The sequence below is a fragment of the Python bivittatus genome, unplaced genomic scaffold (genome assembly GCF_059951505.1).
Source record: "Python bivittatus isolate LINGU-HERP-01145 unplaced genomic scaffold, Pbiv_v1 ctg000350_np1212, whole genome shotgun sequence".
NCBI lineage: Eukaryota > Metazoa > Chordata > Lepidosauria > Squamata > Pythonidae > Python > Python bivittatus.
Window position 1 is genome coordinate 36,313,071 of NW_028277074.1, and position 20,945 is coordinate 36,334,015.

Sequence of the window (20,945 nt, forward strand, 5' to 3'; positions counted from 1 at the left end):
TAATAGAGAATCAGTTTAAACAATACAATGCTATACAATATTATTCAATGCAATTTTTTTCTCATTTGGAATCTCTTCTGTTGGGTCAACATTCCCGTGCTTCCTTTTCTCAGCATCAGTTCAGCTGTAATTTAAATGTAGGTTTTCTTCCAACTAAACTGCATTATTCCAGTATTTTGTTCAGCCCTTTTTCCCTCCTTCCCTCACCAGTCTGGTATTTTGTAATATCAAGTGAAATAAGATGATTTTTAAATCTCAAAAGCTTGCATATTTGGGGACCTTTCAGTTAGTTAGCCAGGGAATTTCTCTTAAGATAAATTTTGAAATGTTATGATTTTAGCCAGTTTTACCTATGTGACTCCAATGGGTCTCCTGTTGACTCCTTTTTAGCTATTCACCTAGGATATATTGGCAGTATTCATACATTTGTTGCTGGAGCTAAACCTTAAAAGCAAATCCATATGTATTACTCTTGCAATACGAATCTCTCTCAGAAACACCTAATGCAGGTTTTTATCATTTCAGCTGGAATGTATAATTGACAATTAGATTTGTAGCAAAGTTTACAGGGTACTATCAAAATAGGTGCCAACTGATATTTGTTATGGAGCACAATTAGCAGTTTGTGTTTATTTGCATGGAGTAACTAATATAATAGGATGATTACTGATGTGTTCACTCGGCTGAGCTTTAACTGTTTTTGGAGAATGTTTATTTATATCTGTACCATCTGAAAGTAAGTCATCAATACTGGTTTCAGATGGCATTTTATTCTGTATGTCAATTACCACAGAAGACCGACAGACTGTACAAAGTTCATCAGTCATTGGTAGAGTTACTAATTTTGGATTTTTTTCTTGATTAAGTTTCAAAGCATATTTATTACAAAGAATAAGAAAACCACTCAGCAGGAATAAAACCGCAGCAACATACCCAACATAAATAGCAGCTCCAACCTGCTGCTCCTTTGGAAAAGTAGGTACTCGGAAAAATTCAGGAAACACAATTCCTGCGTTATTCAGGACAGAATACAGATTCCAGGAAATTGGAATTAAGATCATAATACCTGCCATTACGTTCAGAATGCCACCAAGACTAAAAAAGGTAAGCAAAAACGTTCTTTGTGTGATGGTTTTGAAAACATTCCATAAAGCGAAGGTCATGAAACATATCGCCACTGCTCCCACAATGCAGCCCAAGGACATGAGATCCTGAGCCAAGAAAATTTCCTTGGGGAGGGTCTTGTAGTCCTCAGTGAAATCTTCACAGTGTAAAAATATATTTTCTGAATCACTCCCATACATGTAACAGACTCTCCAGATTCCAACCCATACCACACCAGAAGGATTGCCTATCAGATTTTCCACATGCCATATTCTCCACTGTTCAGCTGCTGTTGAAGTAATACACATAATCCATCCTAGAATACTCAGCAAATAACCACATAACTGGGGACCAGAAATCCAAGCTGCCCATTTTGTAATCATAGATTCTTTTTCGTCTGCTACTTTCCCATCAAGTGGTTTGTTGGTCTTGTAGATAAACTTAGCATCCCTGAAATCAAATCCAAACAAAAGAGCACAGCATATATTTGTACTATTATGCACGCACTTGCACATTAATACATGAATAACCTAGGTTTGTAAAGGACTTCCACCACTGATTCCATTGGGAGTAAATTTCCCTCCCATCTGCTTTCTTAGCAATATAAATACTGCTTTTTCCCATTCAAAAGTCTGAAAAATAAAATACCCTAAAAAGATTTAAGTTGCATACAAAAAGCAGTACTTTTTAAAAGGCTTAAACCAAAATATTGGCATTAAATACCAGTCAAATAGCCAACTGTCAAGAAAAAAGCAGGGTATTATGTTAACCGTTACAGAACTTATGACATGCATACAAATGTCAGATATGTTATGAGTATCAAAAGAAATCCTGCCCCTCACATTAACATAGTTTAATAATTCTTTCTACACACTATAAACTGAACAGTATATATTATTTAAGTATTAAACATAAATCCAACTTAGAATACTAATAAAAAGTCACATAACTGAAACAAGAAATCTGGGCCACTTACTTTGTAGCTAGAGGGTCTTCATCACTTCTCCCTTGCAATCCACCTAGTGCGTGAGCCATGGAGGTGGTTGCAAGTTTGCTGAAATGGAAATAAAATGGAATCGCTTTTATTTATACAGATGCATGTGTCTGCAATCCCTAACGACCCATAAACAAGGGTACGGCATAGTAGGAAGAATTTCTTGGATAAATGGAATGTCTGTGATAGATGTCACAAATAAGTCTTCTACACCAGGGTTTCTCAACCTCAACAACTTTAAGTTGTGTGGACTTCAACTGCCAGACTTTCCCAGCCAGAAGCACTGCTCTAAATTACTCTCTGCTTTGGGGGCTGATCCAAATACTCTTCCACCAGCAGCCTGCTTCCTTTTCTGTAGATTACTCTCTTTCTGAACACCCTAGCAATATCTCTTTAACCAGTTAAAAAGTTAAATTGTGATTTTCCACTAAATATAAATACATAAAGAACCATTTAATTGTTATTCCAGGAAAGAATAGTCTAAGCAGAATAGTGTTCATTAAGAAATACTAATAGTAGTAGTCACCCACTGACTTTACCACAAACCTCAGTTTTGGCTCCTGCAAATCTAAAGGGAGGTTCCTTTAAAAGAGCAGCCACATTTTCAGCTAGATCCTATTACAAACAACCTGTAATAATTTATCTGAATATAAATTCACTTGCTTTCTAATGTTGGGAAACCAGTGGCTTTCTAGAAGTTGTTGCATAATAATTCTAAATATCCTTCACACTTGGCCTGCTGGGAGAAGTCACCAGTAGGTCATGTTCAGCAGCATTTGGAAGGCATCATTTCTCCATTCCTTCCTAAATTAAGGAGGTGGGCTAACTTAGCCTGTTTATAAGCCATCTGTATTTCAGCTGGAGCTGAAAACACTCAGAGAACTGGAAACCTATGGTCTGTTAAGTTTCACAAGAAGCCAGATGAGGAACAAATACCTATTGGAATATTAATTCTATGAAGCTATGCAGAACCTGTACAACTGTATATATAAATAAACCTTTATATACATAGAAACATTAAGTCATCAAGGAGTTCCTTCAAGGAATGGACCTTCAGGAATTTCTCTTTAAAAAAGGATACACACATGTACTTTTAATAATCTTCTAGAAACTTCCTAGAGACCTTCTGAGTAGGTTTGATGCTGATTCACTTTTTGATGCTTTCTTTTAAATGGCTATTATGTCATTATCTCCCTCTGGTCGTCTTCTGTGTCTTAGCCACTCTTCCATGTTTCCTCTCTTCTTGTAAGTGTTAAGACTTAGTTCAGCTTGGGAGCTGGTTTGTGATATATTATAGTTCTATTCATACTCATTTCTCCCATTTTGAATTCAATCATCAAATCAAGGTTGAGAGAAGCATACCGGATCTTTGGCCAAATTTGTTTCTATTTCAATTTTTTAATGAGAAACTAGAACTTCAACCCATCTCATTTCTTTTCCAATCACAGCATTTTCAAGACCAGTGTTGCAAGTATATATGTTCAGTCCCAAGACCTTGCCTAAAAATAATTTTATAGCTGTTATTCTATATTCTGCCAAACCATTTTCATTTGTACTTGGGATATCATGAACAAAACTTCATCCTTGACTTATTTCTCTTTCTGATAATCTAGAATTTAAAACAGGTTATTACACTTGTGAGTTGGCATCTAACAAATTGGAGTAATTTACCAAAGTTGAAAGGACAAGGCCATTTCTCTTAGAGATCCCTGGATTTCTAGTCCCAGTTCTAGGTGGTTTTTAACCAACCACTGACCCTCCCTCCTTCAAGTTAAACTTCAAGCACTTTGTAAACCCCTCAAGTACTGAGAGCTGCAAAAGCTGTGGCCCCAGTGAGACAAAGCAAGAAGGTGCTTGTCTTTCCCTTCAGATCTAAAGCTGTATTAGTGACCAGTAGAAGAGTATTGGATTTTCCCTCTTACACATGCAAGTTTTTCTTTCCCTAACAGCTCTGTTTTTCTTTGAAAACTTTGTCCGTGGCTTCCATTCTGGATAGGAAATATCATTTAGAATCACAGGAAAGCAGAAAATTGCTTTTTAAAAATGATCTATTGTTAAATATTAGATTATAAACTGGTAAATCAAACAGAAGGGCTTGTAGGAAAAATAAACTAGATTTCTACCTGGTTCCAAGTATCAACAAGTCACAATTTCTTACAGTATGGTAAAGAGAAAATTGAATACCCTGTTATATATGCAGTGGGCCTTGAGTGAGCCAGTATTGATGTAGCAGGTAGCTTCCACAACAGCAGAAGAATTATATTTGAAGTAAAAAACAAAAATTCCTCAGCTGGTGGCCACAGACTGATAGTTGCAGCAATTTCTCCTTGTCTAATGTCTCATGACAATTTGTCTCATGACAATTGCTTCTGTTTTTAACTGTCATTGGACATTCCAACTGTCACTCCTCAGCTACCAAACAACGGAATTCCAACGACAAATTTCAGTGTACAGTTTCCATCTTTCTTTGAAATTAACACACACATTCATATACAAACAAAATAGAAGAGTCCAATAAAAACAAACTTCCAAGTTGCCAAAGTGTCAATGCTTGTTCAGTCCTGGGATGTAATGTAGTCTCAACTGAAGATGGTGTGCTGAATGTCTTGCTTGTCCCTCAGCCTGCCATTTGTTTATCTCCATTGAGTGCCCTTCTAAAGCAATTTAGAAGTGCAAAATGTTCAAAAGAGGTGCTTTACAACAAACAAAAGGGATCAAAATGTCCTGTTTCAAAAGAGCTGAAAACAAAGAACCAATAGTAGAGAAGGTGGGGCTGAGGTGCACATTTTGGGCTCTAAGTTATGTTACTACTCCAAAGAGGATTCTAACACTATCAAGCTTAAAGAACTGAAACAAGATCTGAAGATGGAATGGGATAACTCCTTTTGTTGCCTTTAAAACTCAGGCACCCCAAGTGGAGTGGAGCTGAAGACCTATTCCCTGAATTTGGGAGAGAAAACAATTTTACCTTTGCAAAGGTGGCCTCTTAGCCTACCTGAAAATACAAACCACGCAATAATTCAGGCAAAGCAAAAAGGATTTATTGGGGGGGAGGGGTCAAGTCTTTTTATAGAGTACAGAAACAAATGATACATACATTCAGTATATGTGATACGTCAGAAAGCAAGTAATCAAACAACAAAAGACATTGATTACACGTGAGAATTGAACAATAGGAAACATTGATTCCAGATAACATTCCCAAGTGGTAAATGTATGGGTTATGTCACTCCCTTTCCCAGCTGGGTTTGTATCTGTAAAACTTGCAAGTGTATTGCTCTCTATTGTTTAGTTGCTGAAAAGGCAAGTTCTCAAATATACCAAAAGAAATGGCCTTGGCCCAGAAATAAAACATGCTTTCCTAAAGTTAGAAAAGAGGCCTAGATTTCCATGTTAAAAATTGCTAATGTCACCTTTTTAAAATGATAATAATGAAGCCTAAAATACTGGGTAATTACTGAAAATTACTTCAGTAAAATAGGTTTTACCAGATATGTCTGAACGCATTAATAAAGCATTTAAAGACTTATCAAATAAAATATCAGACATTGTTCATATGACTGGTCAATCCTATAATTTAAGTAGAAAGAATGCCTATAGGAGATGATGATGATGATGATGATGATGATAAAAGATAAAGGTGGAAAAAGACATTATGGATGTTAAAATCTCTTTGGCAGATGCTAAAGATCATGTCAGATGATATTAGAGGCATGGTAAAAAGTTGAAAATAATATGGTAGATTATATTGTAACAAAATGACCTCTTAATGATCTCTTCCCAGATCTAGAGTCAGTTTGGTATAATGGCTAAGGTGCTGGACTAGAAATCAGGAAACTGGGAATTCTTGTCTTTCCTTAGGCATGAATGCTAGCTGGATAACCTTGGGCCATTTACTCACTCTCAGCCCAACCCATCTCACAAGGTTGTTATGGGGAAACTAGGAGGTAGGAATATTATGTACCCTGACTTGAGTTCTATGAAATAAAGGTGGGATATAAACATCATCACCATCTACATTTGTCTGAAAAGGACACAGTAAGTATACAAGGAGTTCAAAGTTCCAGGCTTGCAAAGTTGAAAAAAATCAAGATATATTATAATTAAGTTTCTTAATGAACATACCAGAAGTAAATTTGTTCAGGACGCCTCCAAAATGAGGAAATAAACTAGGGAGGAGACGAGATTTTGTTTTTTCAAGACATCAGTCAAACTACTTTACAAAAAGAATTGCATTCAAGCCTCTAACAGAAGTTCAGTGTGTGGTGTTTTCCCATGCTCGTGCTTCTCATGTACCATGTTCCCACTGTAATTCTGTCTTGGTAGCTTTAGATTTTCTTTTCTTGCATGGCAACCTCAGAAACTAGACATCCCAAAGGCTTCAATCTAATTGGATCATAAACATGATTAGTACTCTAAAACATCCCAGTTCTTTCTCAGTGGCATGTTAAGAAGCATCCAATCCATCATTTGCACTATATTGTCAATCACTTTGTACTATCCATCCAGCTGGTTTTCTTAGTAAAATAAGTAGTGGTTTACCATTGCCTTCTCCTTGCAGTATAAAATGATACCTTTGCTATTGTTCCTAAAGTGATCACTCACCTCCAGCATCTTCCTATATCTCTGATGTCTGATATAGGTGTCTGCTACCTTTAACTGGGCATTTGAGTTGGCCTTCATGCCTTGGCTGATCCTACTGAGAAGTATATTCCTTGCTGATCCTATGAATATCCCCCCCTCCCCCAATATAACAGGACTTGAGGGTGGGCACTTTTTAAGTAACCTGCTCCAACTACGTCTGACTTACTTTCATTACTTCCTTATAACATAATGGGGAGGAACACACTATTTTACACAGCCATTTTCATTTCTTTTGACAAATATTCATTCTTTGCAATGGACCACTTATTACCCACGTTTCTGCCAGATCTGGCATATCTTGAAATTTCTTCATCCATTTCCTCATCTTTAGTAACCATTGTATCCTTTTAATCAGAATGTTCTAAGGTAGATTTAATGAACTAATTGATGACATTATATATTATTTATATTTTAAATATAACGAATTATTAATTCACAAAATTATTCAACTTATAAGAATGGCATCTTGGCAAATTAATATTTGTGAGAAAACTATTATATGTGAATTGTGTAAGCATTTCCTATAATCCTATAAACTTCAAAACCTGAAATGTAACCTATAACCTGAAGATTGATTTATTTGTTCTAGAGTTTCAAAGGTTTTCATTTTTCAATTTTAGACTACAAGTAATTTATATTAATTATGGAAAGTACATAGACATGGTATATTTACTTTTATTGATTAATCAACTGACCATATCAAAATGCAGGGCAACACCTATATACGAAATTGTAAAATAAATGCAAATATACAAAATGGAGTACAAATAAATTCATTATCCTTTTGCATATTATCCCAATCTGTTTTATAAAATGAATTCTTAGTTGAATGGCCTTGACTATGAACTTGGGATCCTTCTAGTAACAAACAACTTTACACCCTGGAGGAAATAAGATATCTAATGTCAGTATCCCAAAAAGTTGTTCTGTCAAATAGTGACTCTAACTACTTTCCTCTTACTGAAGCATACAGGTGGCAGTCAAACATAACTTGCACAATATCTTCTATATCTAAAGCTCAACATATGCACTATCTCATAGTAGGGGGATTGATAAAATCTCCCATATTTCATCATAGAATCTAATAGCTCAAATATTGCTCTAGTAAAAGCTGTTCTTTGATACTGTGTCATACACATAATTATGTATTTTTCTATTTGAAATACCTTCTTATTCTTAGCCAATCATTTTAAGGATCTAATATTTCCAAGAGATTCAATGTCCTCTGTTTTAGACATGGCATATACTTTTACAAGTGAAAAGGCTAATTTATCACATTTTAAGTAATTAAATTTGTAGGGTGCCTGACTCCAGCCAACTCTGGTCTATTTTGGGGCACAATATGTCAAAGGAAGAGAAGAACAAAACATTCATTTGAGAAAAGGCAATCTGCCAGTGATTTACTTTTCAGAGAGAGAAAAGGAAAAGGAAAAGGAAAAGGAAAATGGTACATTAATGTGTTAGATTTATATTCCTCCTATTCTCTGGGTGCTGAAAGGGATCTCTCACTGAGCAGCATTGGGCTTCAGGGTTTAGCGACCATGGTCTAGACAACAGATTTCCTGACATTCTGCTGACAACTGTGGCTGGCATCTTCAGAGGCAAGGTGGACAGCTGCAGATGCCAGCCACAGTTGCCAGCAAATGTCAGGAAATCTGTTGTCTAGACCATGGTCGCTAAACCCTGAAGCCCAACACTGTCAAACAGATGCCAGCCATAAAAGTCTATTCCAGGATCTCCCTTTGTTTTTTTCCCACAAAATCATGTGAGGTAGGTTGGGCTGAAAGTGAGTGACTAGTCCAAAGTCAGTCACTGAGATTCCATGACTAAGGGTGGACTTCAACCTTGGTCACCCCGGTAGTCCAACATACAACCACTTTACCACAATGGCACACTGCTGTTTATGAAGACCAGCACTCATCTCTAGCTTTAAGTGCCAGACAAAACTAAGCAAACCTACACAGTGACTATATACTAAATGATCCTGAAATTTGAGAACTTGTAAATAGATAATTATCAATACATAAACAATACATAAACCTCTGTGCTATTTGTTTTCCTTGGATTTTTTTTATTATAAAAGCTTTCCAAAATAATAGCCCTTCTTAGTCAACAGCAGCTTTAAGAAATGGTTAGAAAGACTCAATTTCACATATTTACTGGATATCCTAGATATATAATGAAACAATATCTGCCTGTTCCTTTTCATAACTCACAATTTTAAGATGCTGGTTGACCTATAAAGCCCTTAATGGTTGGCACCTGAGTATCTAAAGAGCTGTCTTCTCCCAAAAAAAATCAGCCAAACATACTAGATTTCATTAGAACAGCTATTAGTGGTCCTACACTTCTAGGAGGTGAGGTGAACAAAGACTAAGCAGTTCTGTTTCTCTCTGGAAGCACTGTTGCTCTGGAATGATCTCCAACCAGAGATCAGACTCGTGTCTTTGATTCAGGACTTTAGGAAGTTATCAGAAACCAAATTATTCCTGAGAGCACTTTCAGGATTTCTTGATTTTATTTATTGTACCATTTTAATCATTTTAATTATTTTTTGTTTTCTTTAATTGCCATTTATGTTAGTATTTTATATGGATGCTTTGTTATATTCCTTGTAAGTTGCTGAGAGCTGATTGATTATGGTGGGGTATAAATTCAAAAAATAAATATTTTCTACTTGCACTTTTCTCTTTGGGTCGCTTGTGTGAGATTACAGTTCTCCTTAGCACAGCTTATGTAGACTCACCCATTGGGAGAGATGGGCGGCATACAAATTTGAAAAATAAAATAAATAAATAAAATAAATAAAATAACTCACAAATATGGACCAAGCCAGAATACTTTTGTTAAGTATTCTTATATATTAATATATGTATCATTACATGATTTAAACAAAGCCATATATGTAGAATACCTTTTAAATAAAAGGAATAAAATAAAATAAATCAAATAAGCTCTTAATGTGTTCAGTGAATACAAAAATTCACTGTTGGGACATTCCTCCAAAAAGGGAAAGGAAAGAAGGGATAGGAGGCAGAACTGACAGGAATGCTTTAACTGGCTATATTTTCTCAAAGAATCCAATTGTCATCTCATATTAGGCAACAAAAGTACATAATACTGCTCTCATGTTGCACATACAAGAACTTTCCAAGTCTCTTTGTATCTCTCTCTTGTTCTACTGTGGAAGCTGTCTTAGGTAAAGATTTTAAATGTAAATGGAACTAATGTTAAAGTTTTATGATTTGATGCTAATTAATCAACATCCAAGTGGAATTAACATTCTTCACAATGGAAAAACATTCAGATTATGCAATGGTATTAATATACATAATGGATCAAATTAACACATCACTCAGTACTCAAGCACAATATTTATTTTATTTTCCTTGATAAAGCGATATGACCTTGTCAGTAGGTAAATAATTAAGCAACAATTTAAAAATTGAAATATGTTGTTTGAATCAGAGTAACACATGGGAAATGGACAATAGGAAAACAAAATCAAAATATATTTTTACTGTACAAAAAGTCTAAATATTGCAATGACCTATAAGGTGAAGAAATAATCCTTCACATATGATGCCAAAGGCAAGGCATTAGCACCAGATTCTCTCTCACATACAGCAAACAATAGAGATTATTATAAAGTATATACACAGAAGAGGGAATCCCTTTACTGGCCCTTTCCAAAGAGCCTGCCAAAAAAAGAAAACATAAAAAAAAAGTGGCAAGCTTAACCAAAAGTGATGATTAAATATATTATTATGCAAAATAAAATATAATTATACATCAATTTCTGTACTGCTAAGTCCATATGACTTATATGATTTAATGCAAATTACTGGGTACATACTGAAGTTATATTCTGAGTGCACATATACAATTTGAACCACCAAACTTTTATCTCCTTAAACAGTTAAAGAAAAAAGTTTACATTTGATTGGAATAAAAATGGTTGCTTTATATTGTGTATATGTAAGGATTAAATCAGAGACAAAATGGAACATCTGTCTAATATGGTTTGGAGAATGCATCTCATGATAATGACAATTTGCCAGATGTAAATCGTAGAGAAAATTGTTAAAATAATTATACCAACATGGCCACTGAAAGAAATGGCAAGAGATGTATGAATTAGCACTGATATTTATAGGAAGAAACCAAGCAAGAATGTATGGTTGCAATCCTATACGTGTGTGTGTTGAAGCATGAATTCTAGGATGTTTGCTTCTGAGTAGACATGCATAGGATTTCCTGATATCTTCTTATGAAAAACATGATTATGTGGAATAGATTACGGCTAGTCCTTCTATAGCTAACAATTTTATTGCTAGAATAATCAGAACAGCTGAAACTATGTCTACTCTTATGGAATGAATCACAAGAAAGTTACCCTCTTTTGTAATGATAAAATTAATTTAACTTCTAAAAGACGGTACTATGCAGAATGGCTCAAGGATTTAGTTATTAAGTAAATTATTTCTCAGTAAATCTTAAAAATACCCTATGCAGAAGACATAAGATTTCTCTTTATTCATTACAAACATATATTAATATTAGGGAACATTATTTATATGTAGGTTAGTACACCAAGAGTTACACCTTATCATGTAAAAAGTTTTAATGGGGCTTTTTAAATGTAGTATATTTTTTAAGATCACAGTGTTAATATCTCCCTGCTTGTGATTGGATTGGAAAGTAAGCTCAAACGGTTACATATTTGTTAATATAAACATGGCAATACATATCCATAGAGGTGTTCAACTGTGAGTTTAAGTAAAACAAGGAGTTGTGCTTCTTACAGGGCAGTCACAGGACAAGCAGTGGTTTTCAAAGGCCAGGACATGAGGTGAAAACAAACACATGACGAATATTTAGAAAAATCTATGAATATGTGACTCACTAAATTCCTGGCAAGTAGTACCTAATAAAAAGTTGTACTAGTTCTGCCTTGCATTACAGACTTAGACTTATAAGAATCAATCCCTCAGTTTTCCATTCACATAAGAAAATTGCTTTGAATTAAACTTTTGCCTCTGGACTGTTCTTTCTTATCCCCACTCCAGCCATCAATACTGAAGTGATAAAAGAATCAACTATTAAAAATCACAAAGCCACAGAAACATACAATTTCCTGGTGCGTTTTGAAGTAGTTTAATTGGATATAATTAAAAGTCTTACTTGGGCAAACTGTTTTGAAATAATGTTTGAAAAGGCAAATTTTATGCAATACTTTTTTAAAAAAGTATCTAAATGCACAATATTGTCAATATATCTCACCAGTCTAAATATACTGCTGGAGAAGTTACTTTGTCTGTTTAATATAACTATTTTTTCCCAAAGTCTCTAAAATTAAGAGTTTTCACTGTTCCCTTTTGGGGAATCTGGGAACAGAGTTCATATGTGTATATTGTTCTCTTTTATATCTTTAAAAAAAACCTGTAAGGTTTCAAGGTTTGCAAATTAACTAAATAAAACAAAGCCCCATGATTATTGCCATTAAGACTTGTTTTGTTTAACTGCTTCTAATATTCATCAGAGGATATACATAAATATATATATATGACGTCCAAGTCAAACTTGAAGGAATCATCATTTGGGTCTTTCAGGCTGGAGACTATCAGTCAGACACTTGAGTTGCTCTTCCCCAAGTTTGATTTTGTCCTCCAGCTCTCGCTGTTCTATTATGAGGGCTGACTTCATTTTGACAAAGTGCTCATAATCTGCAAGGCTTTCATCACTTAGATAGTTGGCCAGAATATCAAAGACAATGCGTTCCCTTCGATCCAGGTTTTCTTTCAGCTCCTTTGCATCTTCATGCTGTTGTGTAAGTAACTTCTGTTTTTCTACCAGAATCCGCTAAGGGAACAAAACAGGAAAAATGCAGTGATCAATGCATTTAGCTTTAGATTCCATTTCCATAATGCACATTCTCCTATCATTGTTTTAAAGGAAAAATGTTAGGAAGACCTAGATGCTTCTTAAGCAAATAGTAAAATTATAAAGCAGCTTTCTGAATTTCATGATTTGGTGGAACATTTTAAAACATATACTGTATAATCAATGGCAGTGCTCCCATGTCTCAAATTTAGTATGTTGATGAAAATTTGATTTACTCTCTGCTATGTGCGCTTTTTTATTCTTAGAGTACTGTTCTACAAGCTTTAATTAAATTATGTCTTCAGGGACATCTTGTGATGACTTGTTCAGCCCCATTACCATCTTAGAGTGACCACCCTAGAAATGGGTACAACCTCAGAGGCTATGTGAGGATTCTATTCCTGGCTCTAGTGTAGGTTTGGCTCAAAAGAAGTTGGAGAATGCAGATTTCTCTTGAGAACATCACTTGGGGATGGCCCACTTAAGGAAATCACAGTATATCTGACTGGTTCCAAATGCTCTAGGCCCTCCAACTTCACTTCAAAATTGCAGCTTATTAAGATGGAGGCCCAGAGTCTGAGGTGTCCACATAAAGCATTCCTTGCCTGATAAATGAGGACGAAAAATATTCTCTATAGTGGGATGGATCAACAATTTTGCATATAAAACAGGTCAGGTAGAACAAAACCACTGCTGAAGTAACATCTCTCTAGCATAACAGCTTTTGAGTAAAATTGATTTCTTATTTTGAACCAAGAAGGCTACTCTCAATAAGACAGGAGTCTATGTATATACTTGGGCTGGCAAAAACAATATAACATGGTGCAATTAGACAGTTCTTCCTCGTACAACAATAATACAAGTGCCTTACCCTTTCTTCAGAAGAAGCATTTTCATCCAAGTTGTTTAATGCATTTTCTACCCTGGCTAGGCGACCAGAGAGCGATAGCAGGAGGTTAACCACTTTGTCTAGATCTCCAATAAACATTCGAAACTTGTCAAATTCATTGGGTTTGCAGACCTCCTTTACAACTACCTCTACTTCATCTCCAAGCAGATTATTGGCTTGAATGTCTTCCAAGAGTGATTCTCGAGCTTCTTTTAGCACTTTTAGTTTTCGACTAATGCTATCTATAAGCTGTTGCTGAAAAAAGAAAAGAGAGGGGCAAGCTCAATTTATGAGATATAGTTTATTTATTTATTTGATTTATTTGGCTGCTCATATCTTGACTCTAAATGGCTAGATGATGCAACTACAAGATAACAGAATCTTGCCAAAGTTGTCTATATAGTTTTGTTATTCAGAAAAATCATTGCAAGCACAAACATGCTTGTTTCAAATGGGTTAGAGCAGCTGTTAATATTCTCTTACCAGAATGGTTGTAAAAGTGTGTGCTGTGTGAAACTTCTGATTTGAGATTAAAAAAAGGCAGTGATTAAATCATAACTATCAACTAAATAAGATAACAGAAATAAATATTTTTATTGAATAACTCTCTTAAAATTGATCTCATTGTATTCGCAGAAACTTTTCTATACCACAGTTTGATATAAAAATGGTCCACAAAACAAAAACAAAAGAAAGTGTCCCCAAATCAATGTAAATTATAACAGAGTTGAAACAGAGAACTGAGATGTCTAACCCAAAATAAAACTCTTTAAAAGTGACAGAACAAGTATGTTATTACTGCATGCCTAAAAGTAATCAAGGATAGTTAACTGAATGTCCTGTGAGGAAGACATTTCACAATAATAAAATCCCAGTGCCTTTGGCTCTTTTTAGTAAATATCTTTTTTGTCTCATATACGCATGCATTTTTATTTTTGTCTCTTTCTTTCATGTGCACACAGAAATTGAAAAAATAAAAGAATCTTTAGTGTGGCTGAGGTCCAGATAGTACATACATTTTTTTCAGTATGTATTTTTTAAAGTACATTTTTAAAGACTTTGATTCTTGTATTAATTATTCCTGGACAAAGCTATATCATGAATAGTAAAAGGCAACTGGCTTATTTGACTGGATAAAACTACTTGAACCAGTATTTTTAGTTTCAGAGTTGACGTCAAGGTTTTAAATAGCTGATGACTTATTGTTCTGTGCTTGACTAATACAGGCGCAGCCACCCAGAACAGGGAATTCCTTTTCCATAAGATTCCACCTGGCTACGTGTTCCATTTGAATTATGCAATCGCCTGGGTGGGGAGATTTAAATCTCAGCCATGAGACACTGTCTAATGAAAAGTAATTCCCACGCAACTGCACTTCTGTTTATAGAGCACCTCAGATAATTTACTGTTGAAATTGTGCAAAATTGTTGTTCCCCTTTATTAAAGGATAGGATATATTAACAGATCAAACTTGAGAAGGATCATAATTCTGGTTGTTAATTTTTTTTTTTAATCTGAGGAAGATATACTTTACAAAAATCATTTTTAAGATAACTCCTGTTCTTACTCAAATATTTGCCTGATTTATGTACATGTGAAAAGAACTATAAGTAGTTATATAAAGAGCAGTCATTACCTAGGTGGATATGGAAATATCTGCAAATAAAAAACCAAGTTCAGAGAACTTTTACAGCCCAAGACTAACTCTCAGTTGCATATATTCTCTACAACTGCATTTAATATTACTGTCAGGCAGAAATATTATAGTATACCTTGCTCATACCACGAAGGGTATGTATTATAAATGACTTTATCTTGATTATATACAGTGAAAGTCCTAGTTTCCCTTGCTTTTGCCACTTCAATTTATGTGTTGCTTAATTAATTACAGTAATCAAATGTTAATGAAAATGGATCTAGATTTATCAAAATCCTTACAAAGCCAAATCTCAGAGTGCTGATCTTGCTAAGTCATCCTTCAAATATCCTGAAATTCTCACTTCTTTACTTTGGGCTTATAATTTTCTTATTTTGTTACAAGTATTTATACTACTTTTAAGACCCATATATAGTACCTCTTTTAAAGTGGGCTATATATTAACATAATGAGAAAATAAATAACCCAGAGTAAATATCTGTAATTAAACAATGCTGTCTGGAGCCAGCAACAGATAAAAGAATCAGCAATAATTTAAAGAATTTCCATTTAGAAATTTTCATTAGTTTCAAATTAATTAAGTAAAAATTGAAATGATTAACATGGCTCTTAAAACCGGAAGGCTATGTGAATTTCCTTTTGGAAGAAGTTCTGAAATGATGGGCTGAGAGTTAATTCACCCAGAAGGTTCTTTTTCTTGTGTCCAGCAACCAGTTGGACTTAAGAATGGTCCTTAAAAAAGACATCAGAGTTTGATCTAAATAACTGTGCTGATTCAGATGGATGAAAGCACCTCATAAATAACTGATATCCTGAACAGGTCCACTGAGAAGTAAATGTTGTTGAACTGAATGGTATTTTCTCTCAGTTATGTGTATACAGGATTTAACTCTAAAAGTTAGCTGTAATTCAGCAATGCACACTCATTTTTTTAACTTTAAATCTCTTCTCATCTTTATGCCTAGTAAATTATTCTGTATTCTGAAGTGGCATTACTGCTGACACTTTACTTCCTTGTTTAGTTCAATAGGAGCTTCTCTCTTTAACCTTGTGAATACTGGATATTAGGTACTGATGCTTCCTCAACACTTCTGGTCTGATCAAGTTTTATTTTCAGCTGAACAGGCTATGAGACAGATCACTAGACAGTTTAAGCACCATGGTTTCCAACAATAAGTAATACTGAAAACAATCGTGACAAGCTTACCTTCTTCTCAGACAAATTGTGGTCTAACTCATTCTCAGAATCCTCCTCACTTTGCTGCTGCTGCTGCTGCTGCATATCCTTCATCTTGATCAGAAGTTCTGCCTTGGGTGCAGAGGTGCTATAGTAAGTGGAATTACTTGTTAAGGGGATGGCCAAAGACAGAGACAGCTCCTCTTTCCTAAGCAAAGATTTAAAAAAATACTAGTTTTCAATTAACTTTTTGACATGTTATACACTGAAAGCAAGATAATAATTATTTTGAAATACTATTTGCAGTATGTAGATTGTAGGGTTAAGAGAAAGATCCCCACAGAGACAATGCATAAGATAACCATATTTTATCACTCTAAGAACCTAGCTAGAGAGACAGGAAATTAAAGGAAATCTCTCAAAATTACACCCTAAAATGTTGATTTCTATTTTACTTTTAATTGATGTTCTCTGACCATATTTAGAATTCTATGTCCTGTCCTTGATTATACGGGCAATGGAAGAAAGGTAATATTTAAATCTGTCTGTGGCTTTCATTAGCCTTGACTATCTAATCCCATAAGCACACATTTGGTGAAATGTATAGTGAAATACATGGGTCCTTGAGTTTCATAATCCACAGTTCTAATGTTGAAAAGAATCTATTACTAAAAATACCCTTCTCTTAACACTAGAGAAGTTAAGACTGAAGTCAGTTCATTGACAGTAAATAAAATAAAATAAAATAAAATAAAATAAAATAAAATAAAATAAAATAAATCTTTTGGAACATATTCAATTAAAGTGGGTTTACTTTTTTCCCCAAATAAATAATAGAGAAAGCAATGGTGTCTACAGGGGGTCAAAACAGGCAAGATGGTGGTTGTGGTATCACAACCCAAGCCCTGCTCCTTTTAGAGATCAATGCACACACATACAAAGGGACAAGCCATGGACTGTAATCCTGTGACCAGTATCTTGCCTGTACCAACTCCCCTGGTAGATGCCACTGAGAGGAATAATAGACAGCATACAAAGAATCAATCTGAGAAGAGACTTCACAAAATTCAATATTTTCTATCACATACAATGGCCAAAAAAGTAATCAAGGTGATTGGTTCCATCCCTCAACTGGCTATACTTAATAGACACAATATTAAGAGGAACATTTGAATACCTAAGATATAAATAGCTCTCTCCCTCTCTTTGGCACGAAGCAACACAAACTAAACAATTACTTACTTGGAAATAAGAGTTCAGGTTTACTTTTTTCCACGTGTGCATGTGTGTGTGTGTGTATAAATAATATTGAAACAGAAAATTATTTCCCATCCCCATATTAATTTTCAGTTAGATGTCTGCAATTTCTTATGATTCTCCCCCAACTACTAAAATCTACAGAAATATCCAAACTGAAAATATTATTTGGGCAAATCCCAATAATACATAAAGTTTATTTTAAAAATCAATTTAAAAATCTTTTATATATTTTCTCAGTTATTAGTTTTACTGATAAGCAGTTCTTGTATGACAAAATAATGTTGTTCTAGGGCTAAGTGATCTGTACTTATGGTGAATCAGACTAAAATTTACCAGAATATTTACTATTATACTTTTTAATTTTGTTATTCAAATTATTTTTGAATTTATTTATTACAATTATATCCAGCCTTTTCTCTGATAACTCAAGACAGCATACATGGAAGTTTTCTCTCATTCTACCCCACAACAAGTCTGAAAGGTAAGTTGGGCTGAGATAGTACCTGCCCCAAAGTCACTCACCGATCTGAATCAGCATCTTCCATATCTAACACTTATCAACAAACTGTTGATAATTGGTGCTAATCTAAACTACCCACTCTTAGTTTGATCTCGGAAAACCTACTGCCTCTCTCAGATTGCTCAGAAATCAATGTTGCTGATGAGTTTTAATTACAAAATGACTGTAGAATTCCCTGTTCTCTGCAAAAACCCTTTACTTGTGATGAAAGATAACATTTATAATAAAAAACTAGGAAGTAGATGAAGAAATGGAAACAATTCTTTTACCCAGCAAGGCACACTGAATCTGTCAACAACAAACATATATAATAGTGAAATAAAATTTCCACAATTGCTAAGTACTTAAAAGCTTTTGATAAACAACTGAGAGAAATGGGCATTCATCCCTAGTTTGTAAGTTTAACACAAGCATTTGCCTCCTGAAAACAGAATGTGGATCTTTCAGTCTTCTCCAAGTTGGCATTTACCCAGCTGGGTTAGAATCTTAATCCCAACCAGAATTGGGTATGTACTTGGGGGAAAGTTACAGTAGTTATGTTTTTATTGATTACATAACTTATATTTTAATAGAATAAAACTGAAAACAAACAGAGTGTGTGTGCACATAAGACAAAAAAAAAGAAAAGAATAAAGGATAAAAGCATTAGTTTGCGATGGGAAAAAAATATTTACTCACTTCTCCTCTTCAGTTTTGGGTGATGAAACTTTTAAAAGAAACTTTCTACGATGTTGAGCTTCTTCCAAGAGATGTTCATCTTTGGGAAAGATTCCCTCCATTAGATCCATAGTGGTTTTTATTTTCACATTTGGGTCCAAGATGTCTGCTAATGATTTATCCTTGCCTACTATTTCTCTAGCTAATTCTTCTGATTTCCAGTCTTCAACTGTCTTTTCTTTGGCTCTCACATAGTTAACTGTATGGGTGGACATGTCATTCTCCTTTATGGTCCTCCCAAATGTTTCAGTAGGTTGCAAAGAAGACAGGCTTGATTGGTTCTCAGGCTCTATTTCCACACTTTGTCTTGTGTAAGCACAGAAACGTGAATAGGACTGTTCAGAAGTGCTAAGTGTCTTAATCTGGTCTTTCTCTAAGCCGCTTGGTAAAGTAGGAGTCTCTATTGTGGTCACAAGATTCTGTCTACTTGCCTTCTCTGAATGGCTCTCAGAATGTACAATCTTGATTGGAACCATTTTTACTGTTGTATTGTTATCCATCACTCTTTCAATTCTTTAGAAAAAAAAATTAACTGCTAAAATAGCGCATTACATATAGTACACAAATACTATGTTGACTGATACAAATGTATATAGATTAATAATAGCCTACTTATGAATTTAAGAATGAACATCACAGTTTTGTTTTTCACATTCCCATGTATATTTTAAATATCCTTATTTCTACTGGACACTAGCCATTGTTACTAAAGCATAAGATGTACAAAGGACTACACTTAACTATGAGATTTCAAAGATATTGAACATGTTTTATCCTTTTTAAAAAGATTAACAAAAAAAATAATATCAAGCTTAAGTGTGCTAACTGATCCTACATGTATTTATATGAAGAAACATCCACTCTGTTCAGTGATAATTCTTTCCAATAATGTGCAAAAAACCTGTAATCTAATTGAGGTTTCTATTGTTTATAACACCTAATGTTTTGTAAAATTTAAGATAGGTGTATTAGACATAGTTGAAATAATTGAACAGCAATTTATAAATGAATATGAAATTTGAATTAGCATATGAGACATACATTTGGTACATTCAAATGTTGCTATCACTACACTAATGAAGATTACTTCATTTAGGGCATTTATTAAAGGTAGTCCTCACTTAATGACTGGAATTGGGACTGAAATTTCCATCACTAAGTGCAAAGTAGTGACTGCATTGCTTAGCAACAGCAATCCCCGCAGTCCCTGTTGCTGTTGTTAAGTGGGGATTGTGGGTTATTAAGTGACGACCTTACATGACTGCGACTTGTGACTTTCTGTCAGCAGGAAGTTGGAAGTCCTGGGTGGCTCACAAGCAGGCCAACAGACAGGTAAGTGCTACAAAGTGCAGTCAGGTGGAGCATAGCTAAGATGTGGTGTGAGCGCGGCTGGGTGTGGGATGGCTACTGAGGAGTGCAGAAGGGTGCGTAGATGGGTGCCACAGCATGGGTATGGCCAGGGGGTGGCTGCTGCAGAGTGTGGGAGGGCACACAGGTAGTGAACATGGCTGGGTGGGGGGTGGCTACTGCAGCCCAGTATGAGCGCAGCTGTGTGTGTGTGCACTATGGAGTGCAGGTGGGGAGTGCTGTGAGCAGATGCATGCTATGGAGTATGAGATCTCCATGATCTCATACTCTGTAACCAGGCACCTCAGGAGCAAGTTGCGACTTTCCCTGCCAGCTTCCCCGTTGACTTTGCTTGTGGGAAGCTGGAAGGGAAGGTTGCAAATGGCAATCATGTGACCACATGATGCTACAACTGTTGTAAGTACAAGTTGGTTGCCAAGTGCCCAGATCGCAATCACATGACTGAGGGGTGCTGGGGGACCAGAAGTTCAAGGATTGGCTGTAAATACCACTTGTTCAGCACTGTCATAACTTCAAATGGTCACTGAACAAGTTGTCACTACCCAAGGTCTACCTGCAGTACACACAGATATGAAACTGTGAAATCCTGTTCAGTGGACATTCAGTGTGCCAATGTTCATTGGCCACATTTGCTATCTATGTTTCAACTATCCTTTGATGAATTGCAGCTTTTCTAGAGTGACAGTGGTACATGCAAATTAAATACTTAGACATTCTCAATAAATCTCCCTT

At 35.1% G+C, this 20,945-nt stretch overlaps 2 protein-coding genes across 5 annotated transcripts in view; both read right to left on the reverse strand.

The window, feature by feature from the left end:
• Nucleotides 1–629: 629 nt before the first annotated feature.
• LOC112541293 (uncharacterized) lies at nt 630–7,080 on the reverse strand. The gene is made up of 3 exons (XM_025170102.1): nt 6,956–7,080; nt 2,081–2,158; nt 630–1,554 (listed from the first exon to the last, which is right to left on the reverse strand). The coding sequence occupies exons 1-3, from the start codon at nt 7,078–7,080 to the stop codon at nt 630–632; spliced, it is 1,128 nt and encodes a 375-aa protein (XP_025025870.1).
• A 3,021-nt stretch (nt 7,081–10,101) lies between these two features.
• SHROOM2 (shroom family member 2) overlaps nt 10,102–20,945 on the reverse strand; it is a 118,375-nt gene continuing 107,531 nt past the window's right edge. For 3 of the 4 annotated variants that reach the window (XM_015888984.3, XM_025170099.2, XM_088144941.1), the window contains 4 exons: nt 18,807–19,358; nt 16,379–16,556; nt 13,497–13,769; nt 10,102–12,604 (listed from right to left, as the gene is read on the reverse strand). In XM_015888984.3, coding sequence (XP_015744470.3) covers nt 12,338–12,604; nt 13,497–13,769; nt 16,379–16,556; nt 18,807–19,358 — 1,270 coding nt within the window. In that variant the 3' untranslated portion in view covers nt 10,102–12,337. The remainder of the gene's footprint in view (nt 12,605–13,496; nt 13,770–16,378; nt 16,557–18,806; nt 19,359–20,945) is intronic. The other variant, XM_025170100.2, reaches the window with a different exon arrangement.